At 39.8% G+C, this 27,660-nt stretch overlaps 1 protein-coding gene across 5 annotated transcripts in view; it reads right to left on the reverse strand.

Moving 5' to 3' along the window:
- NAV2 (neuron navigator 2) overlaps positions 1 to 27,660 on the reverse strand; it is a 423,681-nt gene that overhangs the window by 129,521 nt on the left and 266,500 nt on the right. For 3 of the 5 annotated variants that reach the window (XM_074884468.1, XM_074884465.1, XM_074884463.1), the window contains exons 4-7: positions 15,368 to 15,440; positions 7,839 to 8,106; positions 6,234 to 6,302; positions 2,839 to 2,996 (exon numbers count right to left, since the gene is read on the reverse strand). In XM_074884468.1, coding sequence (XP_074740569.1) covers positions 2,839 to 2,996; positions 6,234 to 6,302; positions 7,839 to 8,106; positions 15,368 to 15,440 — 568 coding nt within the window. The remainder of the gene's footprint in view (positions 1 to 2,838; positions 2,997 to 6,233; positions 6,303 to 7,838; positions 8,107 to 15,367; positions 15,441 to 27,660) is intronic. The other 2 variants (XM_074884466.1, XM_074884464.1) reach the window with 1 other exon arrangement.

Consider the following 27,660-nt stretch of genomic DNA (forward strand, 5'->3'; position numbering starts at 1 on the left):
AGCTGTGGGGAAGTGAGGTTCGCATCTCTTTATGTGTGCTCCTTTGCTAAGAGTACATATGCATCTCACAACAAACATGTACATACATCCAAGAATCTGTTATTTTTATACAACAGTGTAACTGTTTTTGACGTTACGTAAATCCTTTCCCCTAGATTTCTAGGAAACCAGTGGCCTCATCATTAATTGATTAATGGAATCTTTCAAAAAATCTAGGTTATTTATTTTCCAGCAGCTAGCTATTCCTCCACGCTCCATTTACTTTTTCATTTCTGATGTATTCTGTTTCAATTAATGCACTTTCATTGCCACAAGACACAGACGATTGACTAACAAGACAATTCACATTTGGAGGGAAAGGCCACAAATTAATAAAAGCTGAAAATGACAACCTACTTTGTAAGAAACAATTCAAACAGAAGACACTGAAAGCTACCTTCCATCACAAAGTGACCACTCGTGCCAAAACAGTCTCCTGAAACAGGAAGATTTCTCTTTCTCCCATTTCCTTTGCCAGAAATATGCAACGTAGCTAGTACTGGGTAAAGAGATGAAAACTTACCAAGACTAGCACACGACATCGTCATGTAGGTCTCATTTCCTTAGGCAAAATACAGGATATGGGTCAGAAAACTTGAATTGTCTTAGTATTCTGACAATAAACTTTGTCTGGCAACATTACAATTAACTTAAAATAAGCCAAAAATTTGTCAGACCAACTACTTTTGTTTCTCATGGATGCAGACCAACTTTGTGTCATGATTATATTTTTAAGTAAAGTTCAAGTTCAACTTACATAAGCCCTCATTATTTTTTTTTAAGACCATAACTTTTGACTGGAAATTTTGACCACAGCAAAGTTCTCAGTATTTAATGCAACTTATGTAGGCTGTCAACCTAAAAACCAACCCCGTTTCTTCCAGTCATTTGTAATATTCATAGGAAGCAGATGATCTTGTAGGCTTCTTCAGCAACCAGTTTATCTTTCTGAAGAGATGGATTACAATGAAGAATGAGGGTTCACAGAACTGTCTGCCTAAAAGTAGTTGATATTTAAGTTACTTAGTTGACAAATTATTGTTATTTCTCTGTATGTGAGGACTTTTTTTTTCTTCTTCTTTTTTTTTTTTAAAGAGTGAAACCAGTACTTTACTTTCCTTATTTAGTAATCTTGGTAAACTGTTAAAAAGACATGATAGTTCAGGTTATCTCTTCAATGCAACCTAAGAGCACACCACCCATGCGCAGGTAGGGATCATCTAGACAACCAACCTATGCTTCAGGACGAGACATCCCACACTGAGTCTCCCCAATCCAGCAGTTATGGGAGATGAGCAAAAGAGGAGAGTATTGACAAGGAGGAGACAGAGGGAGACTGGGGAGATATTACACAGCAAAACAAGGTTTCAACAGTTCTAGCTCATGCCATAACTTGTCAGCTTGTTCTTTTAACTGACAGATCTAATTCAGGTTTAGAGATGACTATTGCTGATGTTACAGTTAAATCATTACTGTTCACATAGTGTGCCTTCTAAAATAGTAATCATGGATTTACCACGGTAGACTGTTGCTAATCTGTTTGTATGTTATGTTAATACATTATATCATCATATAATGACAACAATTATATTACTCAGCTGTGAATTTAATTTTCTTCTTATACAGGGTCTGATCAGGGTGATTCAGAATGTCCCTGGAGGATGCTGAGGACCCTCCACTGCCATTGTCACAAGATGAGGTTTGGGCTTTAATGGCTACGTGGAGTAACACTCCAAAACCTAATGACATGCAGTCATAGGACAACAGTTTCTAGAGAAGGAAAAACACAATTTCCTGAAAAGAAACAAGCACGAAAACCACAGGCAAGTTGAACCAGACCAGTACTTTTCCCTCAAGCAAAATCCTCATTACTGCTAACAGAAGTTATGCACAGACAAGATGGAGACTTGAGCCTAAAGGGTGCGACTGCCAAGTCACTGCAAGAAGATTGCACTGAAACCCAGTGTTGATCTATCTTTGTAAGTGCAATGACTTTGTTAAGGATACAGAATTAGCTGCCAGCCTACGCCAACAATTTGACTGTATCAGACTAATTTGCTCAGTTCTCACCAGCCACATCCCCCAAAACTCCATGGTAAATGCTGCATTATAGAGCTCAGAGCTACAAAGTCAAGCTAATGAATGCTGTCAGATTACTAGCTTAGTGAATGGACACAAAGTCAGTAAATGTCATTCAAAAAGCACCATTTCAGACAGAACACAGTACTTAGCATTTCTGATGCACTCCCAGAGACACAGCTTCACTGCAAATTTATAAAACTATAACATGTTCCTGCCTTCAAACCCTATGCCAGACAATCCTTGAAATTAGATTTAAATCATGTACTTTTGTAACTTAAAGGATCTTCCATAACAGTGGAGGAAAGGAAAGCAAACGGTACTATTTATCATATAAAATCACTCAAGAAATCTTTAGTGGTCATTTTCCTTCCCTGTCAAACTATTCATCAAAATGTCTTATTTTTTGATTAATTCACTCCCCCTCATCTGTGTTTGAAGCAAAATGAAAAAAAAACATGTTTCACCAGCGCCAGTTTTTCTTGAAGTTATTTTTTGCATGTACCTTCAGGACAGCAAGTCACAGCTTCAGTTATACTGAAGGAGGACTATAGCTTTTTCAAGAAAAGCCAGCTGGTTTTTGGATTGTAAATGTCATGTTTACAACATACAGCTTTGAGATAGTCTTACAACTTCTGGAGCTTAATGGAAAATTCAATTTCCCCCGACCGAAGCCGCTATTAAGAAAAATCTGAGGATGCCCAAATCTCAAGTGCTTACCTCTGTCATTGCTACTTGTTGGTGTTGGAGGGGGAAGTCCAGGCTTAGATTTGTCGTAATTGTTAAAGCTCTGGCTGCGACGGTTGTTGGCACTAATAGAACCACGAGCTTTGGCCTCACTGCCTGCAGCGGACACCCTCGTGGTGGGGCCTGGAAGTCTGATGAAAGAATTACAGTATGATTAAATATATTAAAAAACCACTCTGGGAAAGAAACTGTGGAATACCGTGCATAAACTGAAAAGAAAAGGATCAATACCACAAGTGTATACTCATAAGGGTCTTTGTTATTCTATAAGAACAAATCAAAAAATCATCCTAGATGAAAAATATATGTCAAACAAGCTACAGTCTGAGTTGTTTTACATCAGAAAAAAAACCCTGAACTGAAATTAATGGTCACTTGTCATAAATCTTCTGAATCAGAAATAGTTGCAAGTAAATTCAGTGGAGCAATACCACCGGTACAAGATTAAGACTGAGACACTACTGTACTTAAACCAGATTGCTGGTCACTATTATATGCTGCACATGTAAGGGCTACCCTTATTTTGGAAACAACAATGAGACAGAACATGGCTGCCTTTTCCCTTGTAGAGAAGCACATCACATCTCTGCTCTGAAAGCTACAAACCCTAAAAGCCAAGCCCAGCAAAACTTTAACTTGGTTTAATTATTTGAGCCTATAAAAATCACTCAAAGATTAAATACCCCCTCTTAGGGCAACCACGTTATCAGTGAGCTGGTATAAGCCTCTGGTTTTAAACTGGGTCAATCTCTTCCAGCATTTCCTTACCATAGCCTGTATTTACAAGATTTAGCTGTTTACCTAGAAAAAAAAGTAGTTAGGATTCTGGAGTAAGTAGTCAGGGAGGGATATTGCTTTCATGCTTTTCAAGCGAAAGGGGAGGTGGAAAACTTTTCTAAAAAGCCTGACAGAATTAGGAAAACCACTAGCATCATGTCTTAGAACAAGATGTGTGCTTGAGTCCTTCAAAATCAAAGTTCATACATAACGTTTCCACGTTTGTACTGTATTTTGTGAACTAATGAGCACTATTTCTACATTCCAAATAGATGAAATATTAACAATTGAAAGATTTGCTCGTTGTTCAAAACGCATATTGAGAGTTAGTGAAACAGCTCACTGTTTTGAAAAGCAAGGACATCACCTTAAAGACTAAGACAGAACCACTTCATGTCACCTACAGTAGGACTGAAAGGGACCGCTCTTTGCCATCTTTGTATTTTCTGTACAGTAGAATCTCTTTAAAACTTCTTTATATAAAACACAAAAATCTGTCTTAAACAACTTGTGCCAATAATAGGTTAAAAGGAAGAAGTCCCAGCTGTCAGAGAGAATGGGGATGCAACCGACCAAATCACCGACCAAATCACCGTTGTGCCTCTGGGAAGGAAGAGAAGCCAGGAAGGAGTCTGGCAGGGCTTCCGAAATAAACTGACTTATCCAAGACTAGTGAAAAAAATAGGAAATATGAAAAGAAACGTGAAGGGAAAGAGCAAAAATGTCAACAGCTGCATGCACATGCTTTCAAAGCTCAAAAGAGGGTAAGACATAAGGGCATCATTCAAATACAAAACCAAAAATTAATTTACAAACTCAAACCACCACAGATCTGGCACAGCACATCATGGTTCTGAGGTTGACTTTGCTGAAGCCTTTTAGACAAACCCCTCAATTTATCCAGCCTTTTTCAACACTGGGGGTTGCTAGAAAGTTGTACATACTCATCACTGCAGCAAGGTGTAAATGAGAACACCCCAGAGATGCTTCATCCACTGTAGAGGAGACTACACGGGAAGAAGCAGAGGCAAACCAGGGACAGACGCTGATCTTGACAACTTAGCAGTCACCAAGACAAGAAAGTTCATTAAGAGTTTGTTTTGCTTAATAGGAAACGAGCTAGGTTTCCTACAGGTAGGAAGGGCACACAAGATACCTCCACTGAAAGTTTCTACCCAGTGATAAAACATTGCGAGTACGGGCCAACCACCGCAGGAAGGCTACCAGAGCCCCCAGTACTGGGAGGGGAATTTTCTAGCAGGGCTGGGCAGGAGGGAAGAGATAATGTTCTGGTACCGATGGGTAAGAAAAGGGTCCCCACACATGCCCACACAGGTTTTACAAATCTGTCACATTTTGAAGTAAATAAAGCTACTCAAACCATGTGACCACTCGAGAAATGACAAGTTTTCGATTCAAGTCAGTATTGTCACTGCCAATAAAAACATACTGAGAATAAAAAACATACATGCTAAAAACACTCTCGAAGAAGGTATCATTTCTCTTAGACTTTTTTTCTCCCTGTAGTTTACTGACTGATTCTAAGCCCCTGCTTTTGGTATTAGGCCAAGATATTTCACAGCAGTGCCTGTGAAATCTAGGGGAAAAAAAAAAAAATAGGTTCAGGGAGACATTTCTAGCTTCTTGCTATGAGAGACAAGGTACTGAGCTTGGAGAATACTCTCCATTATTGCACTTCAGCACCTCTTCTAGGCAAGTATGAATCACCAAGCCATAATTATGATCAAGAGAGAACATGAAAAGGAAAGATGGGACGTTTTAACAGGGGTTATACTGCAGACCTTCACTGTTGTCACAAAAGAAACAAGATGGGGTAAAGAAATGCAAATTATACAGCAGAACTAACAATCTATACAAACTTGGCAAGCTGAATAAAAATTGTAATTAATAGTTCACAAGCTTAGCAAAAATGGTATAGTATACTTTACCAATGTATAACTATATAAAAATTCCTACTGTAACATTTTAATATATAATAGTAGTAAAAGCAAACATGATTAATAACCACATTAAGAACACAGCAACCCTTATGATCACTGAGATGAGATGGTCATACGAGCTGGCATGCAAGTCATGCTGGGATTCAGGGAAAAAACAGACTGAAATACCTATCAATCATTTTTAGGGAGATTAGCTGTGCTCAGCCTCAGAGCACTGGGGAGTGCAGCTCTGATGAGACAGACCCACACAGTGCTGTTTAGGCTCGCATGGTTCACGTGATGCTCCACTTACTGCTAAGACAACAGCCTGATACTAGTCGTTTCAATAATGCAGATCTAAATACAACTAATACAGATGTGTACAGTGGGGAGAGAACTCCCAGAACCATGTTTCGTTCTCAAAAGCAAAAGCTCATAAGGACAAGAAAACCAAATTATTTTCTTGCGGGCCAGAATGCATTCCACACCTTCAAAAAAAAGAAAAAAATTAAAATCCATCTAATACTTCCAGGCTTCAGCTGTTCGTAAAATGCCTGGTTACAAACTATTTTCAACAGGAACCCTAAACATGCATCCAGAAATACTGCAAAAGGATTATTCATGCTTTGCAGAAGATGAAGAAATGCTAACCTAGAAGACTTTTTCTGACCAAGAGTGAATCGGATGATTTTGCTTTGAGATGAGTCCCTGGGAGATGCACTGTATGACAGGAAAGAAAAAGTGGAAGATAACATTGAACAAAGAAACTTTTTTTTTTTATTTAGCCACTGAATTTATTAACTGGTTTTAGGGAGGAAGAGTTTTTATTAATTTCACAGGAAAAAAAAGCTTCTTGCCTAAGTATAACTTTATGCGAAAACTCCTAAAATCTGAAATGAATTAATTTTTACAGAGTAATGAACATGCAATTCTGCATGCAAACCCCAACTTCACTACTCTTTACTTTCTCAGTCTTTTATTATATGTATTTTTCTGCACAATCTGAGCAATTTCACTTTAGTATGTAGTAAGAAAACATGACGTTTAAGACCTTCATGTTAGATATTTTTAAATTATTTGAAACCCAGCACAATCCACACAATGGACTGAAAATATCAAAGCAATATTCAAATGGTCCCATGCACCTCTGCATGTTTTTGACAGAAACGTCGCAGAAATACATTCAAATACATCTTTGTTTTCCAGTAATTATGTCCTGTGCAAGTTTATAAATGCTGTAGCAACACTATGTTTTTCAGTTATATGAAAATATTGTTTACACCCAAAATGAGCATGATTTATGAAGGAAGAGATAAGCAAAAACCAAATAAGCTCTCAGTAGTCTCACTTGGAAGGCCTCATTTAAACTGTTCATATGCCTCATAAAGCAGCACTTAAACTACTGTTCACCTTAATATGTGTTATTTTAGCAGAAATAAGCCTTAACAATTTGAGATATTAAAAAAAAAAAAAAAGAGCCTTCATACTTCAGTAATTGTGCAAATACAGCTTCAGTCCTTACTCCTGCCCACTGATCCCCACTAAATCCCTCACTCTCTCAGCAGTGGAAGGATCAGACAAGCAGAATGCTGTACATGGATTCACAGTGATACTGCCTTCATAAATTGCTTTTATTCTAACTTGGAAGGAGTACCCTAGGATTAAAGTCATTCAAGGGACAAAGACTCCTTCTATTTATCTTTATTCAGATCTAGGAGCGCCAACAAACACCAATTGTGAAAATTATTTTTCATATAAGCCAGCAGCATATTATTTTTCACCAATAAGCCTAGATTCGATTTTGACTGTCACCAGCCATGATGAGCTCTATTTCTTTTACCCCTGTCAGAGCCTTCCACTTCTTAGTGAGGACTGTAATTCTTGTAAACTGAGAACCGAAGTTGGTTTTCACATGCGCAAAGTATATATTCTGTAATGGCAATGATATACGTGGTTTGCAAGCAGAAAGAAGCAAAAGGAATACTGAGGAAAACTTTCGTATAAAATACTGTGGTTACTTTGTCTAGCAGGTATTTTACACCCAAAGGACTGGATATTTCCAGCACTGAGAACATATTTAAGCACATCTGTTTTGATTTCCAAATGCGTGAAGTCAATTTCCAACACACTCTATTCTAGAGCAGAACTACAGAAAGAAGTTTCTTTGGCTTCTGAAAACCTTGAACAAGAAGAGAAAAAAGAATGAAACAAATAATGAAAAAACAAAAAAAAACAACTTAAAGGAAATTTCCCCACCTGGACTGCATTTCTGGTTGTGCTTTGAACTGATGCTGCGCAGCTTGCGGGGGCTGTTGGCACGGAGTCTGGAGTGAAGCTGGTACCTGCTGCTGCAGGACCCCGACCTGGCACTGGGATGGAGGCCCTGCTTGCTGGGATACGGAGGGAGGCTGCTGGGACGGATGGTGTTGTGGTTGCTGTTTCTGTGGCTGCTGTTGCTGTTGCTTGTATCGAGATAAACTGAAGAAAAGGCCCAAGATGGCCTTTAGATTCCCATTCCTGATTTCTGTAAGGCAATGTTCAGAGGTCACTCGTCAGTCACCAGTCGTTGTTCCTCTCCAGCAGTACAGTGGGTCAGCCACTGCACTCTTCATCACACTGTCTGGACTCAGATCCTCTAGGATATAACAGGCTTTCTGAACATCTAATCGGCATTACAGCTGATTACCAGTGAGCACCAACTACAAATAAATAAATAATTTCTCCCCTGCGGTGACTGCACAATGTCTCACATTTCTGCTATAGTCTGCATTAACGCCAGTGTGTTTAAAAAGACAGTTCCTTTAAATAGTTCCTTTAAACTAAAGTAACTAAAAAAACCAAAACCAAAAACCCGCAACAAGTGTATTAACAACAGCACACTGTAAATGATTTCTCAGTCCTAAATTTGCACGAGGAGAAACTACTCAGATAACACACAGTATTATATCATTTCTGCTATATCAGACTAATTGCTTCCACTAAGAAAATCTGATGCAAGTTTTGTACCAGAAAATATGATTATTGGGTGAAATAGCTGTATTAGAACAGATAATTACCAGTTTGATGCTATCACAAGCCGATAAAGAATGGATACCTAAGGTACGTAAAAACAGCTTGAGAGTGAACGAAGGAACATTTCAATTCCTAAAAGTCATCCTGTTCTTCTAGGCAACATCAAATGCAAAAATGTAAAAAAAAAAAGAAGTACAAAGATAAAGACATGTATCAGAACATGCAGTTAACGGCTGTATCATAATTAATATGCAAGAGCGCTAATTCCATCTTGCAGACAACCTTAATAATGCACCATGACTCAATTATTTAGCATGTTTAATTTCCTAAATTAAAAAAGTGAATTAAAAAAGCTATATCAAACAGCTGAACTTTTGCATGCACTATAGAGACCACGTGACCTAATAAAACTTACTGTTGCCCTACGCTTCTAAATCCCTCCACATGGAGTAGTGCAAGAGGGGAAGAAAAGGACATGTGGCAAGACAGTGGCCAAGCACAAAGGTGAGAACCAGAATTTTAATTTCTGTTCCCAGTTCTGACTGACAGATTGCTGTGACTTCGTAATGGCCCCCACTCTACCCTCTATTTCCTCTGCCAGCCAACATTTCTGCTCACACTGCTCATCTTTGCTGTGTAACAAGCTTCTGTTCTTAAACCCAAGCCCTTTACCCAGCAAATCTCAGGCTCACGGCTTAAAAATTTTGCTCCCCTTTTTAGATCAGCTTCCAGGTCTGGTGACCTTGTCTATCTGTGCCTCAGTCCACCTTTTCTTCCTAGCCTCTAATCTAATTTACTTTCTTTCTTAATTTTGTTTTGGCCCATGCCCATGTCCTCAGAGACTCCTAAGTGGTCCTGGTCATCACCCAGACCTGGGACATTCCTTTCCTTTCCTCTCTGACTTCTTGACTGAACTTCCTTACCCAATTTTTCCTCCCTGCGGTCTGGCCCCACCACCAGTGCTCTCTCCCATCACTGTCCCCATTCTCTTGTTTAAATGATTATCAATCCCAGGGCCCTTGAGCAGCCATTTTCTGTCTTCCTTTGTTTTCTTAGCCAATTTTAGTCTCTTCTTGGACAATGGGGTCCCAACGAATCCTGCCCATTTCCCCTCTTCCCACTCCTGCTCCCATGCAGTGTCATGCCACAGACCCATCCTTCTCCCACTGCCATCAGTATCTGCATCAGGCAGGTTCCTTCTCTAATCTGCCCGTGTTTAGCTAGGGAGGACAGGAACAGAAGTAGACAATAAAGTAAAACAGACACAAAAGACAGCAAAGCACAGTATAAAGGATCTTATCTTCAGTAAAGAACTCAAACTATAGATGGGAATTGTAAGGAAATAAGTACTTAATCAAAAGCCGAAGCATAACTAAACAGAGCCAGAGGCACTGGGAAGCTGAACTGCACAAATACGGGCCAGAAGATAAAAGAAATTACCATGGGTCTGCATGTTTAAACTTAGCAAAGCTATACACAATTGGAAGGGACTTGATTTCCATGTGAAACAAGAGGCTATTATAAAAAAAAAAAACACCTAAAACCTGTTCCTTTCTGTGGCTGTCTGTCTTCTGCTGTATTTATCAGAAGAGCAACCTGCTTTTGACATTTTTCTAAGGTGACCAAAAAATAATCTAAAGAAAAACACCTTTAATGCGTTTAAAAAGAAGCAGTTTCTCTTCCTCTGGATTTTAAGTAAATTATTTCAAATGGCACTTTCAGAGGTAGTTCTGTTTCTCTTATCTTAAAGATAGACTGAGGTAATTTGCCTGGCAGTTTGCCGCTGCACTTCGTACAAAAAGAGTATTTCAAAGAGTACTTCAACCTCACTGTGCTCTGCCCATCAGTGCAGTCTCAACCGCTTCCTGCCTTAAGGCCCCTCCAGCCCATGCGTCAGCTTAAATATGCGTATTAACTTAGATAAGGACAAACATGTCACCCACCCATTTTAAATTTGGAGCCAAAAATTACTCATCTTGTTTATTGGAAACAAACACTCTAGACATTTGAGAGGAAAGTGGAATTTGGTTTTGAGAGAAACCCCACAAATCTACCCTTTGGAAATTTCCATCCTGAAATATCTCCATTGCTGCTTGCTTCCCCTACATCTGGAGCTTCCATCACTGTAGCTTGCCAACCACCCTTCTCCATCTTCACAAAAATACACTGGACTCGGTGGAAATTGAAAAAAAAAAATCAGTTCAGGACAAAGAAAATGTAAAGAAAAGAAAAGTCTGCTGGATAGATTACTAGAGAAATATCATTACCTGATTCCTCTAACACCTGAGAATGCAATTTCTGCAAATCATAAACTACTCATTGTGTACACAATGCAGATCAAAGCAAACCAGTGAAGAAGAAAAAAGGTCTATCACTGTTACCTAGTCAAGCTTGTTTGCAACTGCTTCTGTAAAGCTTATTTTGTATCTGATCCTATAATGCACGTGGGACTAGAAAAAACAGAACTAGACTACATGGACTAGGTTGGTTAGTCAAACTGGTTAGCAGGAGTACAGATTAAGCATCACTGCTCATCCCTTAGCTGGCATTTATCCTGCCAGAAAATAGGGGTGTCATATATGCGTACTATTTACCCCTCAAGATAGTGGGTGTCTGCTTCCATCGCTTTACACTAGCCTCTTATGGTTGACCACCAAGGGATTCTGCAATCAGTCCCCATCAACCCTTCCTAGTTCATTTAAGAGGTGAGGCAAGATGGTCTGCTGAACAGAACAAAATGAAAAAAAACCAGGAAATTCTGTCCACAGTGAATGATGGGAGAGGAGAGAAAGGGCCAAACTAACTACAAGCAGGTCTGAATTTAAGATAAAATGTTGAGAAGTAGATATATGCTACATCTGCAGGTGTTTTGATAATTAAAGAGCAATTTTTTGAAGGCTGCACATAACTGTACTCAGTGTGGTATCATCAAAATCTGGCAGCATGGTAAATGCCCTACTCAGGTATGCTTAAAATAGCACTGTGGGATATTTGTGCTGTACAAACAAAAATTCCACCTTGACACTGCAAAGGACCTAAAATGGAGGAACTGCAGTACTGCAGACTGTGTACACTGAAACTCCTTTACCTACCAAAACATGAATGCCATTTCAGAGGCAAAAGTCTAAGCTGAATTGTGGTTGTTCCAAAGTCTGGTGAGATACGTTCTTTCATCACTTTATGGTTTCATGATTTGTTCAGCTGATCATTATCCAGCTAATCTGTTACCCAGAAGAGGTGCAGCTGCTACCTATGACATCAGTTTGAGTTTTTAATGAACATTTACATTCTCCATAATCTTCAAAATCTTGGCAGTGAGGAGCTATTGTGTGAAGGAGGGAAAGCTTAGGTGGGCAGCTGCAATTCCAGAAGTCTAAAACCCAGCTTGGTGTGGAAATAAGTGTAAGAGCATGGGTATGGAGAGACAGCTCAAAGCAATGGACAATAAAAAATTGCAGCAAGGAGAGAAAAGAATTTTCCAGCATCCCCGCAGTTTTCTTCAGTAACTACAAATGGAGATTTTAGGATTTAAAAATCTTTGAGTAGGGAATGCCCTTCTGGCTCCGCATCGCTGGGGAAGGGGGCCTGTCTCTAGTACGGTCATCACCAGTGATTGCAGATCCTTAGCATCTTCACTGCATAAATCCGTAAAAAAAGACTATGTCTAAGTGGCACGTACATATCAAAGCAGGATTTTTTTTTTAATACTGGAAGGATACGACACATGATGTCCCAAATTATTTAAACATATAGAAGTCATCCAAATTCCGGTTTTGAATCATGTAACTTCCCCCCACATTAAAACCACGCTATTGAAAAATACATTGTTCTCAAGCAACCCAGGAGAGACTTCAATGTTTATTCCCATTTGGAAGCAATCACAATCTTCTCCTTCCTCCTAGATGAGGATCTGCCAGTGAAGTAAACAAAGTTATTTGCACTTGACCTAGCCGGCCTTGGCAACTTGCGCAGAAACGCTGGCTTGTTTGGTTACGGCACTCTTCATTTTAAGTGATTCTGTGTTTTCTCTTGTTCAGTTTCTCCCTCCTGCCTCAGCACAGCTAAGGAGTGACTAAGAACAGAAATTGAATTTATTGTTGAAATCAAGTCTTTTAACTTCATTTTATTAAAAAAAAAATGTTCTTTCCCTCCCCCTCTCTAGCTGTTGCTCTTTTCCTTCAATGTTAGCGGTGGAGCCAGTAAGCGTTCTCACGCATATGTTGGCATCAAATATGACTGGTCTCTTCCTAGCTTCCGTATGATTTAATATGTTAATTCCTAGACAGTGTAAAAGAAAGGAAGAAATAAAAAAATCATCGAAGCCATGGGATAACCTACATCCTGCTGAGTCTGACTTGTGATTTGGCGGGAGAGCAATGAACATTAATCATGCTGTCCCTTCCCCAGCGTGAACAACACTACAATGCCAACTTGCACACCCAGACAGTTTCCTCATCAACTTATCTGCTACTTTTCTTAGATTTTGCATTGTATCGAGACAGGTAAATAATGTGAAATTTACTATATTTTTACAACGTTTACATATCATGTCAAGGTCGAAATTGGCTTTTACAACTGACTCAGTTGTATTTTCTTTTTAACCATTTCCTAGTAAACAAACTTTCTACTCTTGGAAGTTTTAGCTCATACTTTCTTTTCTTGACATGAGAATCCTTCTGATTATAACAGCTACCGAGGCATATAACACAGGCAGCACTTGGGTTGACCATATTAAAGCTTCTTTCTGGAGGAAAATACTTGTTATTGGTGTTCTAACCCAGCTTAAGGATACACCACAGAAAAAGACAGCTAACCTTCAGCCTCCTCTTCTCCTACCAGTTGTTGTAACAGCAGGTTAGAACAATGTGTACTAAGTATCTGCTACTTTGCTTTCCACACTTACAATCCACCTCAAACTTAGGCTTCAAATTTTAAATTACATTTCAAATACACATTTTCAAGTGGCTTGTAAGATCTCATAGACTAGGATGAGCTAGGCAGCTTCCTTTCAAGGACAGCAAGGAATTCTTTAAGCTGTTTTCCAAATTGTTAAAATGTAATTTTAAATTGTAAGTTTTAGTAACAGTTTTCTAAATATAAAAGCTTTGATTTTATAGTAAGTTTATGAAAGTTTTAATATTTTTGTAGTGTTCTTTAAATGTAACGTACATATATAAAACGGTAATTTCACCATGAAGTTCATCCACAGCGGTTATCTGGCATACATTTATTGACATCATTTACCATCCCTAAGGGAAAGTGTGTTTTAGCTAAGACTTCAAATGATGATCACAAAGCGCATGGTGCTGGGTTTTGGATTTGTGACTAAAACAGTGTTGCTAAGGCACAGTGTTTTGGCAATATTTGCTCAGTGTCAAGGTTTTCTCTTTCTCCCACACTGCCCTCCCCCAGCACACAGGCTGGGATGGGCAAGAGCTGGGAGGGGTCACAACCTGGAGAGCTGACCCCAGCTGACTGAAGGGATACCCCGTGCCGTTGGATGTCATGCTCAGTAATAAAAACTGAGGTGGGTGGTGAGAGGGTGTTGGGGAGGTAGCCATTGCTCAGAAACTGGCTGGGCATCTGCCTACTTGTGAGAGGTGATGAGTGATTGCCGTTGTATCACTTGCTTTGTTTTTTCTCTTCCTCTTTCCTTCACTTAATCAAACTATCGTTATCTTGACCCATGCATTTTCTCACTTTTGCTCTTCCTATTCTCTCTGGTGCCTAGCTGCCGGCCAGGGTCAGCCCACTGCACCTACACATCCTTTCTTGCCTTCCTTGTTTGAGCTATAGGATTCCTTCAGAGGAAGAAACACAGCTTTAAACATACAGGCAAATCAAGTTATTCACACACAAGTAAATGTACATGCATGATCTGATGATATAACCTCCTCCTCTAAACTGGCTTTGCAAAAAGACTCAGTCACCATCAGCCTCACCTGATGCCACACATACAATTATTTGTTCTGTGAAGCACCAAAGGAGGTATCTTATAATAGACTCAAAGTTTGCCTTACCAGCTACCGAACCCAATTGCTTTTCCAGCACATTTAAAGAAAAGTATAAGTGGAAGTTGGTGCTGCGGATGACAGAAGTCTGTTTGATCTCTTAAAAAGACAGCAGTTAAACAGCTTCTGAGCCAGAAGGTACCATACATCCTGACACACATCATGCACTGGCATAAAGGAATATAGTATGCTGAGTCATGTTTGGGTTTCAGAAAAATTCCGGTGCTCTTCAAAAGAAGAGTGATAAATTAGAGGTCAAGATGTCTTTTTTGTTTTGTTTCAAAACACTTGGATTTTATTGTTTCATGCATTTGGAAACAAGCTTTTAAAAAAATAACCCTTCTTTAAAAAACAGAAGAAAGCAGGATACTTCTTCAGGTAGGAGAATAACTTAAGAATGAGAAAAGAAATTTTTCTCTCAAAAGGCACACAACTGCCAGCAGTTCACTTTACATATGTGAAAAATCTACACTCTCATCAGTGTGCCAGTTATAGAACTTAAGATGAGAAAATTCTGGTTTTTAGCAAAAAGAAACCAAGTTATTGAATTCTAGTTCAATCTCACTGATTGTTTTTACAAGTCAACTGTGTGGAGATTAGATATATATTTACCTACCTTTCACAGTGAGATGGGGAAAAAAGAAGTCAAGACTGTCAAAAGTTTAAATTATCCATATTACTCTTCCATGTGTTGGTTACAATCACAAGTAGTAATTCAGGTTTCTCGTTTAAAATGGAATTTTAAACAACCAATTGACTCACCTTCTGCTGACAGCCCCTGTATGTTAATTCCCTTAGCAGCCAAGAAACTCAGGCACGCATCTATGTTTTCAATCTGTTCAAGAACAAACAGAGAGACACAAAAAGAAAATGCATTGTAATAATTGTTTACTTTCATCTCCCGCCACCCTTTATTGCACTCAGTCTTCATATCACACAAAAAGTCCCTCTGCTCCTTATGTGGAAACCATAATATGACACCTCCTCTGTAACTAAGGTCCTAAATTGATCCAGTATTACGTGGGTCGGGACTTTCTGTTATTTGTACTTGCACGAAGCAAGCTATTTAATACTCTAACCATGAAAAAAGATCACTACATATCTTACTAAAGGGTCAGGGATGTTATGCCAGGATTTTTAACCTACGATAAGTATAACAAACGTGAAACCGAAAATAAACATGGAAGCCACATTTGCTTGAGAAGGCAGATTGCCACTTGCTCTTAAGTTGACAGCTGGCAAAAGTTTCCAGCCACAAAAGCAGTCAAATATAAAAACTGTAACTGGAAACCCCAGCTGGAATCCAAAAAACAGTCACTTGCCATATCTTCCACGTGTCAGAAATGACAGGCAACTCTGGTGGCTCACAGTAGGGCAAATCCTACCCTTCAGAGAGATGGTACAATGGCATTAAATCGCACAGGATAAAATGAATTTTGACCAGGTAGGGTCTTCTGCACAACAGGCCTGACTGTTACTGACTACAGCTGCTAGATACAGACTGGACTCAAATCCTACCTAACAAAGTGAACTCCAGAAAGGTTGAACTAATTAGGCATTTCTTCCCCTGTATCTCAACATCACAGTAGAGATCTTGCAGTAGCTTCATGCCTAGTTTCCCACCAAGCTACCACCAAAACTCTGTTGTCATATTCAGAAGATGCAGAGAGATGCCAGTCCCCCTAGACCACAGTACTTCTATGCAGAAGCCTAAGCTTAGACACCTTGAGAAGCTGCAAGGAGCAACACTTTAGGAAATATGATGTTTTGTGTGTGGTTACACAGAAGACTTCTAGATAATACCATTGAGCAATTCTTTATTTTATCATGATAATCAGTAAGTGATAAAATGGGGTGACCATGTTTGAACATCGTGCAAACATTAATTTATTAATTCCCAAAACATTGCAACCAAACATTGCTTCCACTTCATAGATAAGGAAGTAGAGACACTGATCCCCATGCTTGCTCTCAACATAACTACCTTTCTTCTGTGAAGTTTGGAGACATCAGAAAGGACATGAAAGATCCAGCTTCCCTGTCAGCTCCTGCCGGCCCTCGAAAAAATCCACAAGTGAGGGCTGTGTGGCATTCTGGAGGCTGAGCTCCCAGCACCTGACCAGCACTTCCCGTCCTTCTCAAAGTTATGAAAAAGTACTGGGGAAACTGCCAGAAAACCACCAGCATGGATTTCTCTCAAGGTACTTTCATTTATTGTCTATAAATATAACAATAAAAACATTCTCTTCTATCAGGGGGAAAAAAAAATTATTGGCATTACCTAACTCTGATTTCAACAATTACAAACACTGATATACTCAAAACTATTATCAACCTCATTATACTTTCTGATATACTACATCAAAGTATACAAAGCATATAGTACACTCTGAGTATACAATATACTTCAAAAACCAGACAGATACCAAAGAAAACATTTCCTGTAATGTTCAGACCTTAAAGCTTGTAGCAGGGTACAGTTCAAAGGTTCATTTATCCCCAGTTCAATATGATACAACAGTCAATCTCTACCTGTTTCCTTCCTCAGTGTTCAACAACCCTTTCAAGTTTTCAAGCAGCTCTTTTATTGAGGTGATTTGGGACCTTGCCGGAAAGCCAAAGTTCACCTTTTCAAGAATAAACACCACATAAAAGCAACAATCCATTTCTACCACCTGCACTTAACAAGTCTTCATCATTCCAAGAACACTTGCAGCCTTCCACAGCTGTGGGTAGGTTTGTCCTCTCCTAATAAGGAGGATTACTTAGGTTAGTGAGTAAAGGTAAGTAATACTTAATTTCCACTCCAGATTTGCCATTGTAGAAACTCAAAGTAGCTCTTTCAGTCCTGCTTTGTTTCTCTTCCCAGGTCCCTCATCTTTGCTCAAACTCCTTTAGGATAGATTGACCAAAGGATTAAGACTTACTTCTGGATATCAAGTTCCTCATTGCTGACTTCCTAATCTCATGCTCACTGAAGACACAATTCAGACCCAAGAAGTCCCCTTTAAAATCACTACCACCTCTTCCCTGGGACAAAGCCACAGTTTTTACCAAACATTTTAGCCCCTTAATTAACATATACAGCTCCTGTTCCCAGACTAATAGATGACCTCCACTGGAGCACTAATGTTTGAAGTTGAGTGACCTGGACCTCACTGCCATATAAAAGGACAGACGGGCTACCCTGCTGCACCAGTTGTAACGCCTGGCTAAAGACTGTGAGAAACAGGGGCTTTTAGGTACTGTATCGATATGGAAACAAAATAAGGAAAAAAAATTAAGAGTAATAGAAAATGCAGAAAAAAGATTACAGGATATGGACTGTCAAAAATTTATAATGCATTACAGTCAAGAACTCATAAGAATCAGAATATTATAGAAACAGGAAAATATCCTATTTCAGAACTTAAAACCAGGCATGATGAAATAAAGTGGTAATAACAGAGGCTTGCAAAAGCAAACCTCTTACATTCAGAAAATAAAGTACTATGATAAGATCCTACAGGGATGTAGAGCATTGCACGTACAAGGAATTCACTAAAAAAATACAAGTAAAGGACAAAAAAGCATCAATGATTCTGTTAACATCTACGCAGCATCATCTGTGATACTAACAATGTTACATGGCAGAATGACAGGAATGTGAGCAATTAGTTGATTTTGCAGGAAAAATAGAGGCCAAAAAGGAAAACAGAAAGAAATCGGGACAAATTCAAGAAGAAGTGAAACGCAGAATGCGGGTCTATAGCTGAAATGATTAAAACTTAGTGTTGACAGAAATTCAGGGTGCTTCCCACACAGTGACTTGCTGGTGGCCCACATAAAAGTGATTTGTGACTGCTCTCCAGCTCCACTGGGAAAGGGCTCACACTCACTTGGCACTCTGGAGTCTCATAAGAGGCAAAAGCCCTGAATGCTCAACCAAGGACCTGTCTCCAACCCCCCAAGGTGCGGAGAATGACAACACTGATGTTGGGATGTGTGAGGGAAGCAATCACTGATTTTTAATATTGTAAAAAACAATGATAAAAAAGGTACTGAAATCTTCATATGTCAAATAGCTTAAGGTGTGACTATTATTTTGTGGCCACTGGCCTGAAGAACCCAAAGCTTGGTTGAATTAGTCTAATGCATCAGAAATCAAGTTCCTTGTTTAAAGAGAAGCGTTTCCAACAGTGTAACATTTAATTAATTTCACCTATAAAAGCTCCAAGAAGGGATTCTGCTCTAGCGGCTGCTGTATTAACGTAAGAACTAACTACTTATAATCTACAAATACTGTTTTATGGAAAAAGATTCCCCAGTGCATAAAGGATTGAAGATAGCAAGCTATTCTGAAGTAGTAGCCTGGTAGTTAGACCATTTAGATGTATGTACCCAGGACAGAAGTGAAGTTCCTGGATAAATCTCAGCTAAGCAAAGACCTAATGACCCTACGTAGTGATGACTTCCAACACAAAGTACAGCTGCCTCCTCAAAATTGCAGTAATCAGCAGCAAATTGTCACTGAGACTCTACGGGCCCTTTCTTGGCCAAGTCCATGTATTGCTTAAACCCTTTAAGCAGATGTGAATAGAGTGGATTTGCCAAAGGGGAGTGTATATTCTCTTTTTCACTGTGAGTTACAATTGTTTTTTGGCTGACAATTCTGATTTCTCATTTGCTTTGCCAGCAATGCTTAACACAGCAGAAGCAAAGCAAGAAAGAAGGCAGTTAGATGCTCTCATTTTCCACCTACCCAAAATAGGGGAAAAGCTGTGCAAAAAGAGAAGGAAAACCAAGGATCGACATCCACAGTAATTATCTCACTCGGACACATTACTGGGAGTGTCCACAACTGAGCCTTGCCTTGTTATACTTCCTGGCCAAAAGCATCAAATGAATTTGCAATTTTGAACCGCCGTTAAATAAACTATTTCAGGTATAGTCAACTATCAAAGCATGCTATCAGTCCCACACCCTACACAATGGGTATTTATTCCAAAACGTCTCTAACTGCCAACCAAGGACTGCTGAGCCCCCACCTGAGGGGCTGCCCACTTCCAGGGGCTCCTCCTCCTTTTTTAGGAGATTATAAAACTCTGTAGAATGAAACAAGTGTTACAACTCCCATTCACATATTCACAGAAACGGTGTGTTTCAGTCACCTACCTGAAAACTTCTTCTTAACATGGATTTCTGGGTGGCATTTGCTACTGTGCAAGATGGGAGCTGAAGGCATCATGCCGAAGAAGTATTGCACACGCATAATGTTCAAACACCAGACCAGCAGCCGTTGCTTTGTTATACCAGTAAGACCATCAGCCTTTTACTGGAAAAGCAGGATTAAAAGCTAGTGGTGTATTTAGCGATTTCTAAGTAAAGAACATCATTGAACATCACTGCTTTCATTCCCACCAGACCTGCACGTTCCTCATTCCTTCCTAGCTTCTACACATATGAAACTCAAGTACACACAAATTTAACAGCTTCATTGAGTTTCTACATGTGTGAGAAAATACATTTATTGCATTGTCATTCCACAATTACTTTCCCAGGTACATCACTCAGATTTCCCTCTATTCTCAAATGTACCTTACAGTAAACATGCATTTCCAACAACACCAGCCACCAGACCCACACAAGTTTTTGCACTTGTCACGTAATAGCAATTTCAATTTCTGTTCTTGTCAGTGCTAGAAAGAAAAGGAACTAGGAAACATGCCCTGGCCTGTATGAGCAAAATAGGACAGACTAGAAGAAAAAAAAAAAAAAAACAAACAAATAACCTCAGCCTGTAGCCTGTAAATGGAAACCCATACATGGGCACCGATATACATTGAACGTTGACTATAATAGACAAAGACTCTCTCCAGAAGGGAAAGAGACACCTGCTAATCCGGGATATGGAGACGGCTGAAGTACTCAATGACTTTTTTGTCTCATTCTTCACCGTCAAGGGCTCCAGCCACAACACCCAAGATGCAGAAGGCAAAGGAGGAAACTGGGAGAATGAAGAACAGCCTACTGAAGGAGAAGATCACATTCGAGACCATCAAAGGAACCTGAACATGCACAAGTCCATGGGACCTGATGAGATGCACCCGTGGTTCCCGAGGGAACTGGCAGATGAAGTGACTAAGCCACTATCCACTGCATTTGAGAAGTAGTGGCAATCCAGTGAAGGTCCCACTGATGGGAAAAGGGGAAACCTAACCCCCCCTTTTAAAAGGGGAAAAAAGGAAGACCCAGGGAACTACATGCCAGTCAATCTCACTTCTGTGCCTGGCAAGATCATGGACCAGGTCCTCCCAGAAACTATATGAGGACACATGAAAAATAAGGAGGTGACTGATGACAGCCAACATGGTTTCACTGAAGGCGAATCATGCCTGACAAATCTGGAGGCCTTCTATGACAGGGTTACAGTACTGGTGGATAAGGGAAGAGCAACTAACGTCATCTACCTGGATTTGTGCAAAGCTTCTGACACTGTCCCACAGAACATCCTTGTCTCTAAATTGGAGAGACATGGATTTGATGGATGGACCACTCAGTGGATAAGGAATTATCTGGATGGTCGCACTCAAAGAGTTGCGGTCAATGGCTCAATGTCCAAGTGCAGAGCAGTGACGAGTGACGTTCCTCAGGGGCTGGTAATGGGACCAGTGCCATTTAACATCTTTGTTGGTGACACAGACAGTGGGACCGAGTGCACCCTCAGCAAGTTTGCCAATGACACTGAGCTGTGCAGAGCAGTCGACAGGCTGGAGGGAAGGGATGTGCCATCCAGAGGGACCTGGACAGGCTGGAGAGGTGGGCCCATGTGAACCTTATGGAGTTCAACAAGGCCAAGTACAAGGTGCTGCACATGGGTCGAGGCAATCCCAAGCACAAATACAGGCTGGGCAAGGAGTGGATTGAGAGCAGCCCCGTGGAGGACCTGGGGGTATTAGTGGATGCAAAAACTGACTATGAGCTAACAATGTGCACTCACAGCCCAGAAAGCCAACTGTGTCCTCGGCTGCATCAAGAGAAGTGTGGCCAGCAGGTTGAGGGAGGAGATTCTCCCCCTCTACTCCTCTCTCCTGCAACCTCACCTGCAGTGCTGTGTCCAGCTCTGGGGCCACTAACATAAGAAGGGCATGGACCTGCTTGATCCAGTCCAGGAGGCCACAAAGATGATCGAGGGGCTGGAGCACCTCCTTTATGAGGACAGGCTGAGACAGTTGGAGTTTCTCAGCCTGGAGAAGAGAAGGCTCCAGGGAGACCTTAGAGCAGCCTCCCAGTACTTAAAGGGGCTACAGGAAAGATGGGGAGGGACTCTTGATCAGGGACTGCAGGGATAGGGCTACGGGTAATGGTTTAAACTGAAAGAGGATTGATTTAAATTAGATATAAGGAAGAAATTCTTCCCTGTGAGGGTGATGAGGCCCTGGCACAGGTTGCCCAGAGAAGCTGTGGCTGCCCCCTCCCTGGAAAGGTTCAATGCCAGGTTGGACGGGGCTTTGAGCAACCTGGTCTAGTGGAAGGGAGGTGGGAACTAGATGATCTTTAAGGTACCTTCCACTTCAAACCATTCTATGATCCTATTATTCTATGATCTATGAATATGGAAACTGTCTACAGCCAAAGCTACCCATCCAATTCAGTCAAATCAAATACAGTAAATTATAACTAGTGCTGCCCTTGTGACAGATACAGATGTTCTCAAACAAAAATCAGAATTAAACTTACTGTAGGTTCCTTCACTTAGAAACCATGGGAAGTTTCTCATGTTATGATGCAAGACCTCTGAGCCCAACTTTTACAGTGATAGATGTGGTGTTTTTATGAGACTATCCAGAAAACCCACCAACTTATATTGAAACCAGTGCTTTCCATTTAATGTGAGGCTCCATGTTATGGCCGGTATACTCATTTTCAAAGGAGGGAAAAGAAGATTGATTTCATGTGAAATTTTTTCAAGTTACACAAAGCCTTGTGCAATATTCCAGCAGACTTCACATACAATGTAGAAAACAAGGGAAGAGCCTAACATAAGCTGTTTTCAGCAAGCTGTTTCTTAGGGCAAAATATATTCCTTGTATTTTCAGATCAAGCTTTTACGCTCAATGTTTTTATATCATAAAGTTTAGGAATACCCTTAAAATCTTAAGCCATTACATTGACAATCCTTAAAATCCTGAAGGAATTTTGGGGGGAGGAGGGTTCTCCCCTCAAATAATGTCTCATTTGCACTATTTCCTAAACATAATTATACATAAGAAATACCAAGGCAAAATTGCAAATTCCGTTTTTCACAGAAGGATATAAATACTATTATTGCTTTGTTTAAAATACATCTTCATTAGGAGTTATCCCAAACAAAACATATCTTTTTTAAAAGAAAATAATATATTGCTCAAAGTATGCATATGCTATTCCTGGCTATTTGGATAAAAATGCGTCTCAAAATTACGTTTCAAGATTTTAACGGAAGTTAGTGGTTATCTTGGAAATGAAATAACAGATGTAACATTAGGACAAATTAAGCTAATCCATATTCTGGAGCCAGGCTTTAACAGATCTAGCCACCAAAACAAAAATCTATTATCATGGGTACATTGTTTTCACATGTATGTGAAGAGTTGACCCCCTCCATTACAACTGCACTATTTTGGGTTTTTAAAGAAAAGGACAGTTTGGGCACTAACCTAAGGCTGGAGGACTAGCCTCAGCCTCATCTCTTGCATCCCCTCCTCTGTGCCCCTGGGTTAAACCTTAGCTTTCTCTGGAAATAATGGAACAAATAACATTTCTCTACTTTACAATATGCTGTTAATATTCAATATTCACTCACAACATGCCTAATATAAATAGAAACAGGGGCAGTAAGCACCACAGAGAAAGCTCCGATTCATCATGGCCAAGATTTCTAATCACATCAAAGAGCATATCCAAAGGGCATTCTTGTATTGTGAATGGTTTCAGGCAATCCTGCACAACTCACAGGGCTTGCCAAAGCTAAGCTAGTCTGAGAGAGGCAGATGGAAGGGTTGTAGAAATTTTCCTAGTTTATTTTGAAATCCAGCTTTTTGGGGTTTTTTCAGGTTTATTTATTAAAAACCGAAACTTTCCTCTGGAGAAAAAAAAAAGTAAAAGTGTAATCTCTTTGAAAAATATCCCTAGAAATATTATTTTTGGATCAGCTTTTCAGGATCCGGCCTTAAATATTTTTGAAAAGTTGAAACAGATAATTTGTGTGTAACGGATAATTTGAAATCTTGAGACATCCTAGATTACAATTTATTAAGCGACAATTTCAACTTTGCAAAACAAATATCAACAGAGTATCCTGCCTCTGGAGAATCGTTAATTTAGGATATAGATGAAACCTCTTCACTGATCTCAATAGACACGTGACTAGATCTTAACACATACCAACACTAACTGTATATTACTGTCATTATATGTATAAATGAAGACAGGAACAGATGGGGAGAAACCGTGGCTGTACTCAGTAAATACATAATGATGAGGGTAGCAAGTCCCATGAATGCTTTATTTCCACCTTCCCTGGTTGCTTGCAGAAGACCCTTTTCTATCTAGGGCTTCCAGACTAGAAGTTATACTTTTAGTGCTGTGCAGCTGGGATTAAATATAAAATATGATCAATATCTAGTGACATCCTTGAATTCTACATAAAACAATATTTTTAAAGAGCATAAACACTTAAAAGGAAGGACTGACGCTAAAACCACTGGCTCTTGTACACTGCTGTATTTCCTGACATACTAGTTCAAGTGTTGAAAGCTTTGTACATCCTGAATTGGAATTTGCAGCAGGAATCCAGGATTTAACAAAACGCATGTAGAAAGAACTACACAGAATGTTTTACCACAAACAGCTTTTAGCTCAGCAAAAGTTTCATATTAATACTGCCGCACTTTATTAAATGATTGATTATAAAAATAAAACCACCTAACAATCAAAAATTTATTTTAAGTAATGCAAATAAACGACAGATTCTCAATTATTGCAAGTGAGATGACAGTACACCAGCTAGTGATCTGGTTTCATTTATTCAAATACACACCAGTATACAAGTAGTAACCGTCACCTATGGTGTGTCACACAAGGACCTCTTGCAATATAGTCACTGACAGTTGTTCATTTCTAAAAAAGATCCACGGGAAGGGAGCTCCCGCTGCAGCCGCTTCCCAGGCGCAGCGTACCCTCTCCCTCTTGGCTGACGTGCATACTTATGTCTCGGGGCCTGAGGGTCACAGCTTCACCTGTTCCCAACAGATTTATTCTAGTGGCTGGAGGGGCACCAAGACATATGTGCCCCCTCCTTCCTTGCACCTGGATCCTGGATAACATCTCCTACTGAAATTCCCCTGCATAATGGCTTAGGGCAAGCATAGCAGTACTGTTCAGATAGATAAAAATAATCCTACATAAAACCAAAAGAATAAAACTTTCTGGATATGTATTACCTCCACAGAGTGATTAATTAAAATAGCCACTATGACACAGTTACAGTGTATAAGCAATGGCTGGAAATCAAAGGTTTATGACAAGTAGACAAAAAAGTTTATTTCTCTGGACAGTCTTTATCCTTTGTAAAAGCTATGATCTGTTTCAAATATTCAACAGTGAAGAGCTTAGTACTACATATCCTATGAAAAGAAACTAAGACCTAGGCACGAGAAGAAATTTCCATACAAACAGCTTTAATTCTTACATCACAAACGTGACAGAGAAATTTGTCATATTCTTGTTTAGTTTATAGTTTCACTCTACTGTTTTTAAACAGTGGAGCGGACAGTGAGGTTTCTGTTGAGAAAGCAAAGCAACAACACACAAGTCAGAAACCAGAATTAAACTATGTAAACAGAAGCAGATACCTTTTGTTATCAATCTAAGCTTTAAACTCGGGTTACTGTGATTTTGCTGCCGTTTTGAAAGACTAAGAAGTTTTCTTCATAGCCAGGGTTCAGAAAAAGAATGAATTTCCCAGAAAGGAGAATAATTGAATTTTTACTGCCATCTGTCCTCAAATCAACATAACCTTTTTTCCTTAGTTAGAAAAGGCTCAGACAACATTAACCCTGAATAAAAACATAATTTACCCCTGAGACTCCACACAAAATTTAGTCTTGAGCACAATTTTTGCTCATGGTACCAAATTCAACACCAACAGAATCTCGGTGAAGTTAATACAATCTGCTACACCCCATATGGCTTCACCAAGAATGGAGTTTCATACACTGCATATGCCCTAACATGCAGGTGTGGGAGGTTAAAGACTGTCATCCATGATTTCCCATTTTTCACCATTTATGCAAAACATAGCAAGAAGCTAATTTTACATAAATATTAGGCATGGCAAAAAAGAATTCTTTTTCTAGACTTTGGTGCAGGTGTAAATACTTAAGTGAAATTTTATAGAGATCTCCACATACCTAAGTGGAATGACCCTGGCCCCTTAATGCATTTGCTGTTTCGTCTACTTAATCCACAAGGCGGGTAGAACCATGTATTTAGTCCACAAAGGTATAGAACCATAGGTATTTAAACAGTGTTAATTCCTCTTAATTCCTTAACAGTGAAATAAATGACCAAATAGAATCCAATTCTGTCTTTATAATTAAGCTCACATCTTCCAGTTTTCCCATAAAAATTACTTTTAAAATCAGTTCTCTTTTGCTCTTTATCGAATCTCATGCTGTTTCAGAGACAGATGATGTCTAAATTCTTGCATCACTCTATAGGGCAAAGAGCACACCATTGAGGACCACCGAGATGATCCCTTATGGGGATGACAGACTCATCAGCAATGTCTCCAAAGGTACCACACACCCAATGGACAGAACAGCACACACACACTGCCTTATCTCCATCTCTGCACATGGAAGAATTTTGGAAGCCTTTCCCTCCAGAAATTAAACAAATATCTGTTTAGTGACATGTTATCATGCATTATGGCAGGGAGATGTATATATCAGCCTTTCCCAATCCAGTCTAGCTCTATTTATCATGTTATTTTCCATGTAGGACGATGGTGGGGTGAGAGGGCGGCTTGTGGTTTTATTTAGACTGCAAGCTCTGCAACACAGAAACCTATGATCCAGCCACGCCTGTCTCACTGATAACAATACACAAATAGTAAGCATAATAGTGTAACAGCAGTCTGGATCTCTGGAAAAAAATACAATAAAATGAATCTTATCTAGGAGCAACAATCATTATAAAGTGAGAAAGAAGGACACCTAAGTACAAGGAACCTGGCAGATCACCTCTTGAGTAAATTGTTCTTGCCTACATGACAACATGGGTTCATACATGATCAACAGAAACCCGGGAAGCTTAGAGAAAATGCTTTAAACATTCCTAAACTCAGTATCTGGCCAAGTGCCTCCACAGGCAGTTGGAGCTAAGCTGGTGTCTGCCACTGGCCAGTCTGGCATGGCTCTGGGAAACATCTTCCCCTCCAGCTAACCTTCAGCTGTGAGGAAACACACCACAGGTTAGGGCCAAAAGATACCCATTTGTTACTATAGTAACACTAAAACTGATTAAAATTCTAAACATATACTGACAGTACGATACAAATTCCCCAAGCAAAGCAGGGGGAATGCTTACCACAAGACAGAAAAGTTCCCTTTACTACATTGCTCAAAACAACCTTGGAGCAGGATTACTTGAAAATGTATGGCTATATTTAACCACTGGCTTATGTTTCCAAAAATCCTACACTGGGAATTTGCAGAGGAAAAACATGCTTGTGATGCTTTTGATCTTTCCGGTGGACCAGCTCCCCTGAATTAGCAGCACATGCCCAGGCAGCAGAGCCCTCCTCGGCTTGGCGAACGGGTGGCTGATGGACCAGACTTCAGTCCCACCAACCCGGAGCGGGCTGGAGCAAGAGCTTTGCAGATTTATTGCACCTAGCTAGGGCAATGTTTAGACAACACCAGCTCTACAAAAATGCTCAAAATGTTTAGAGGAGCAGGTTGAAGTGGACGCCTCCTCTTGCAAAGCAAAGACAGAATTACCTTCCATGAAAAAAATACAAGCTACTACAT

Source organism: Strix uralensis, chromosome 15 (genome assembly GCF_047716275.1).
Source record: "Strix uralensis isolate ZFMK-TIS-50842 chromosome 15, bStrUra1, whole genome shotgun sequence".
NCBI classification, from domain to species: Eukaryota; Metazoa; Chordata; class Aves; order Strigiformes; family Strigidae; genus Strix; species Strix uralensis.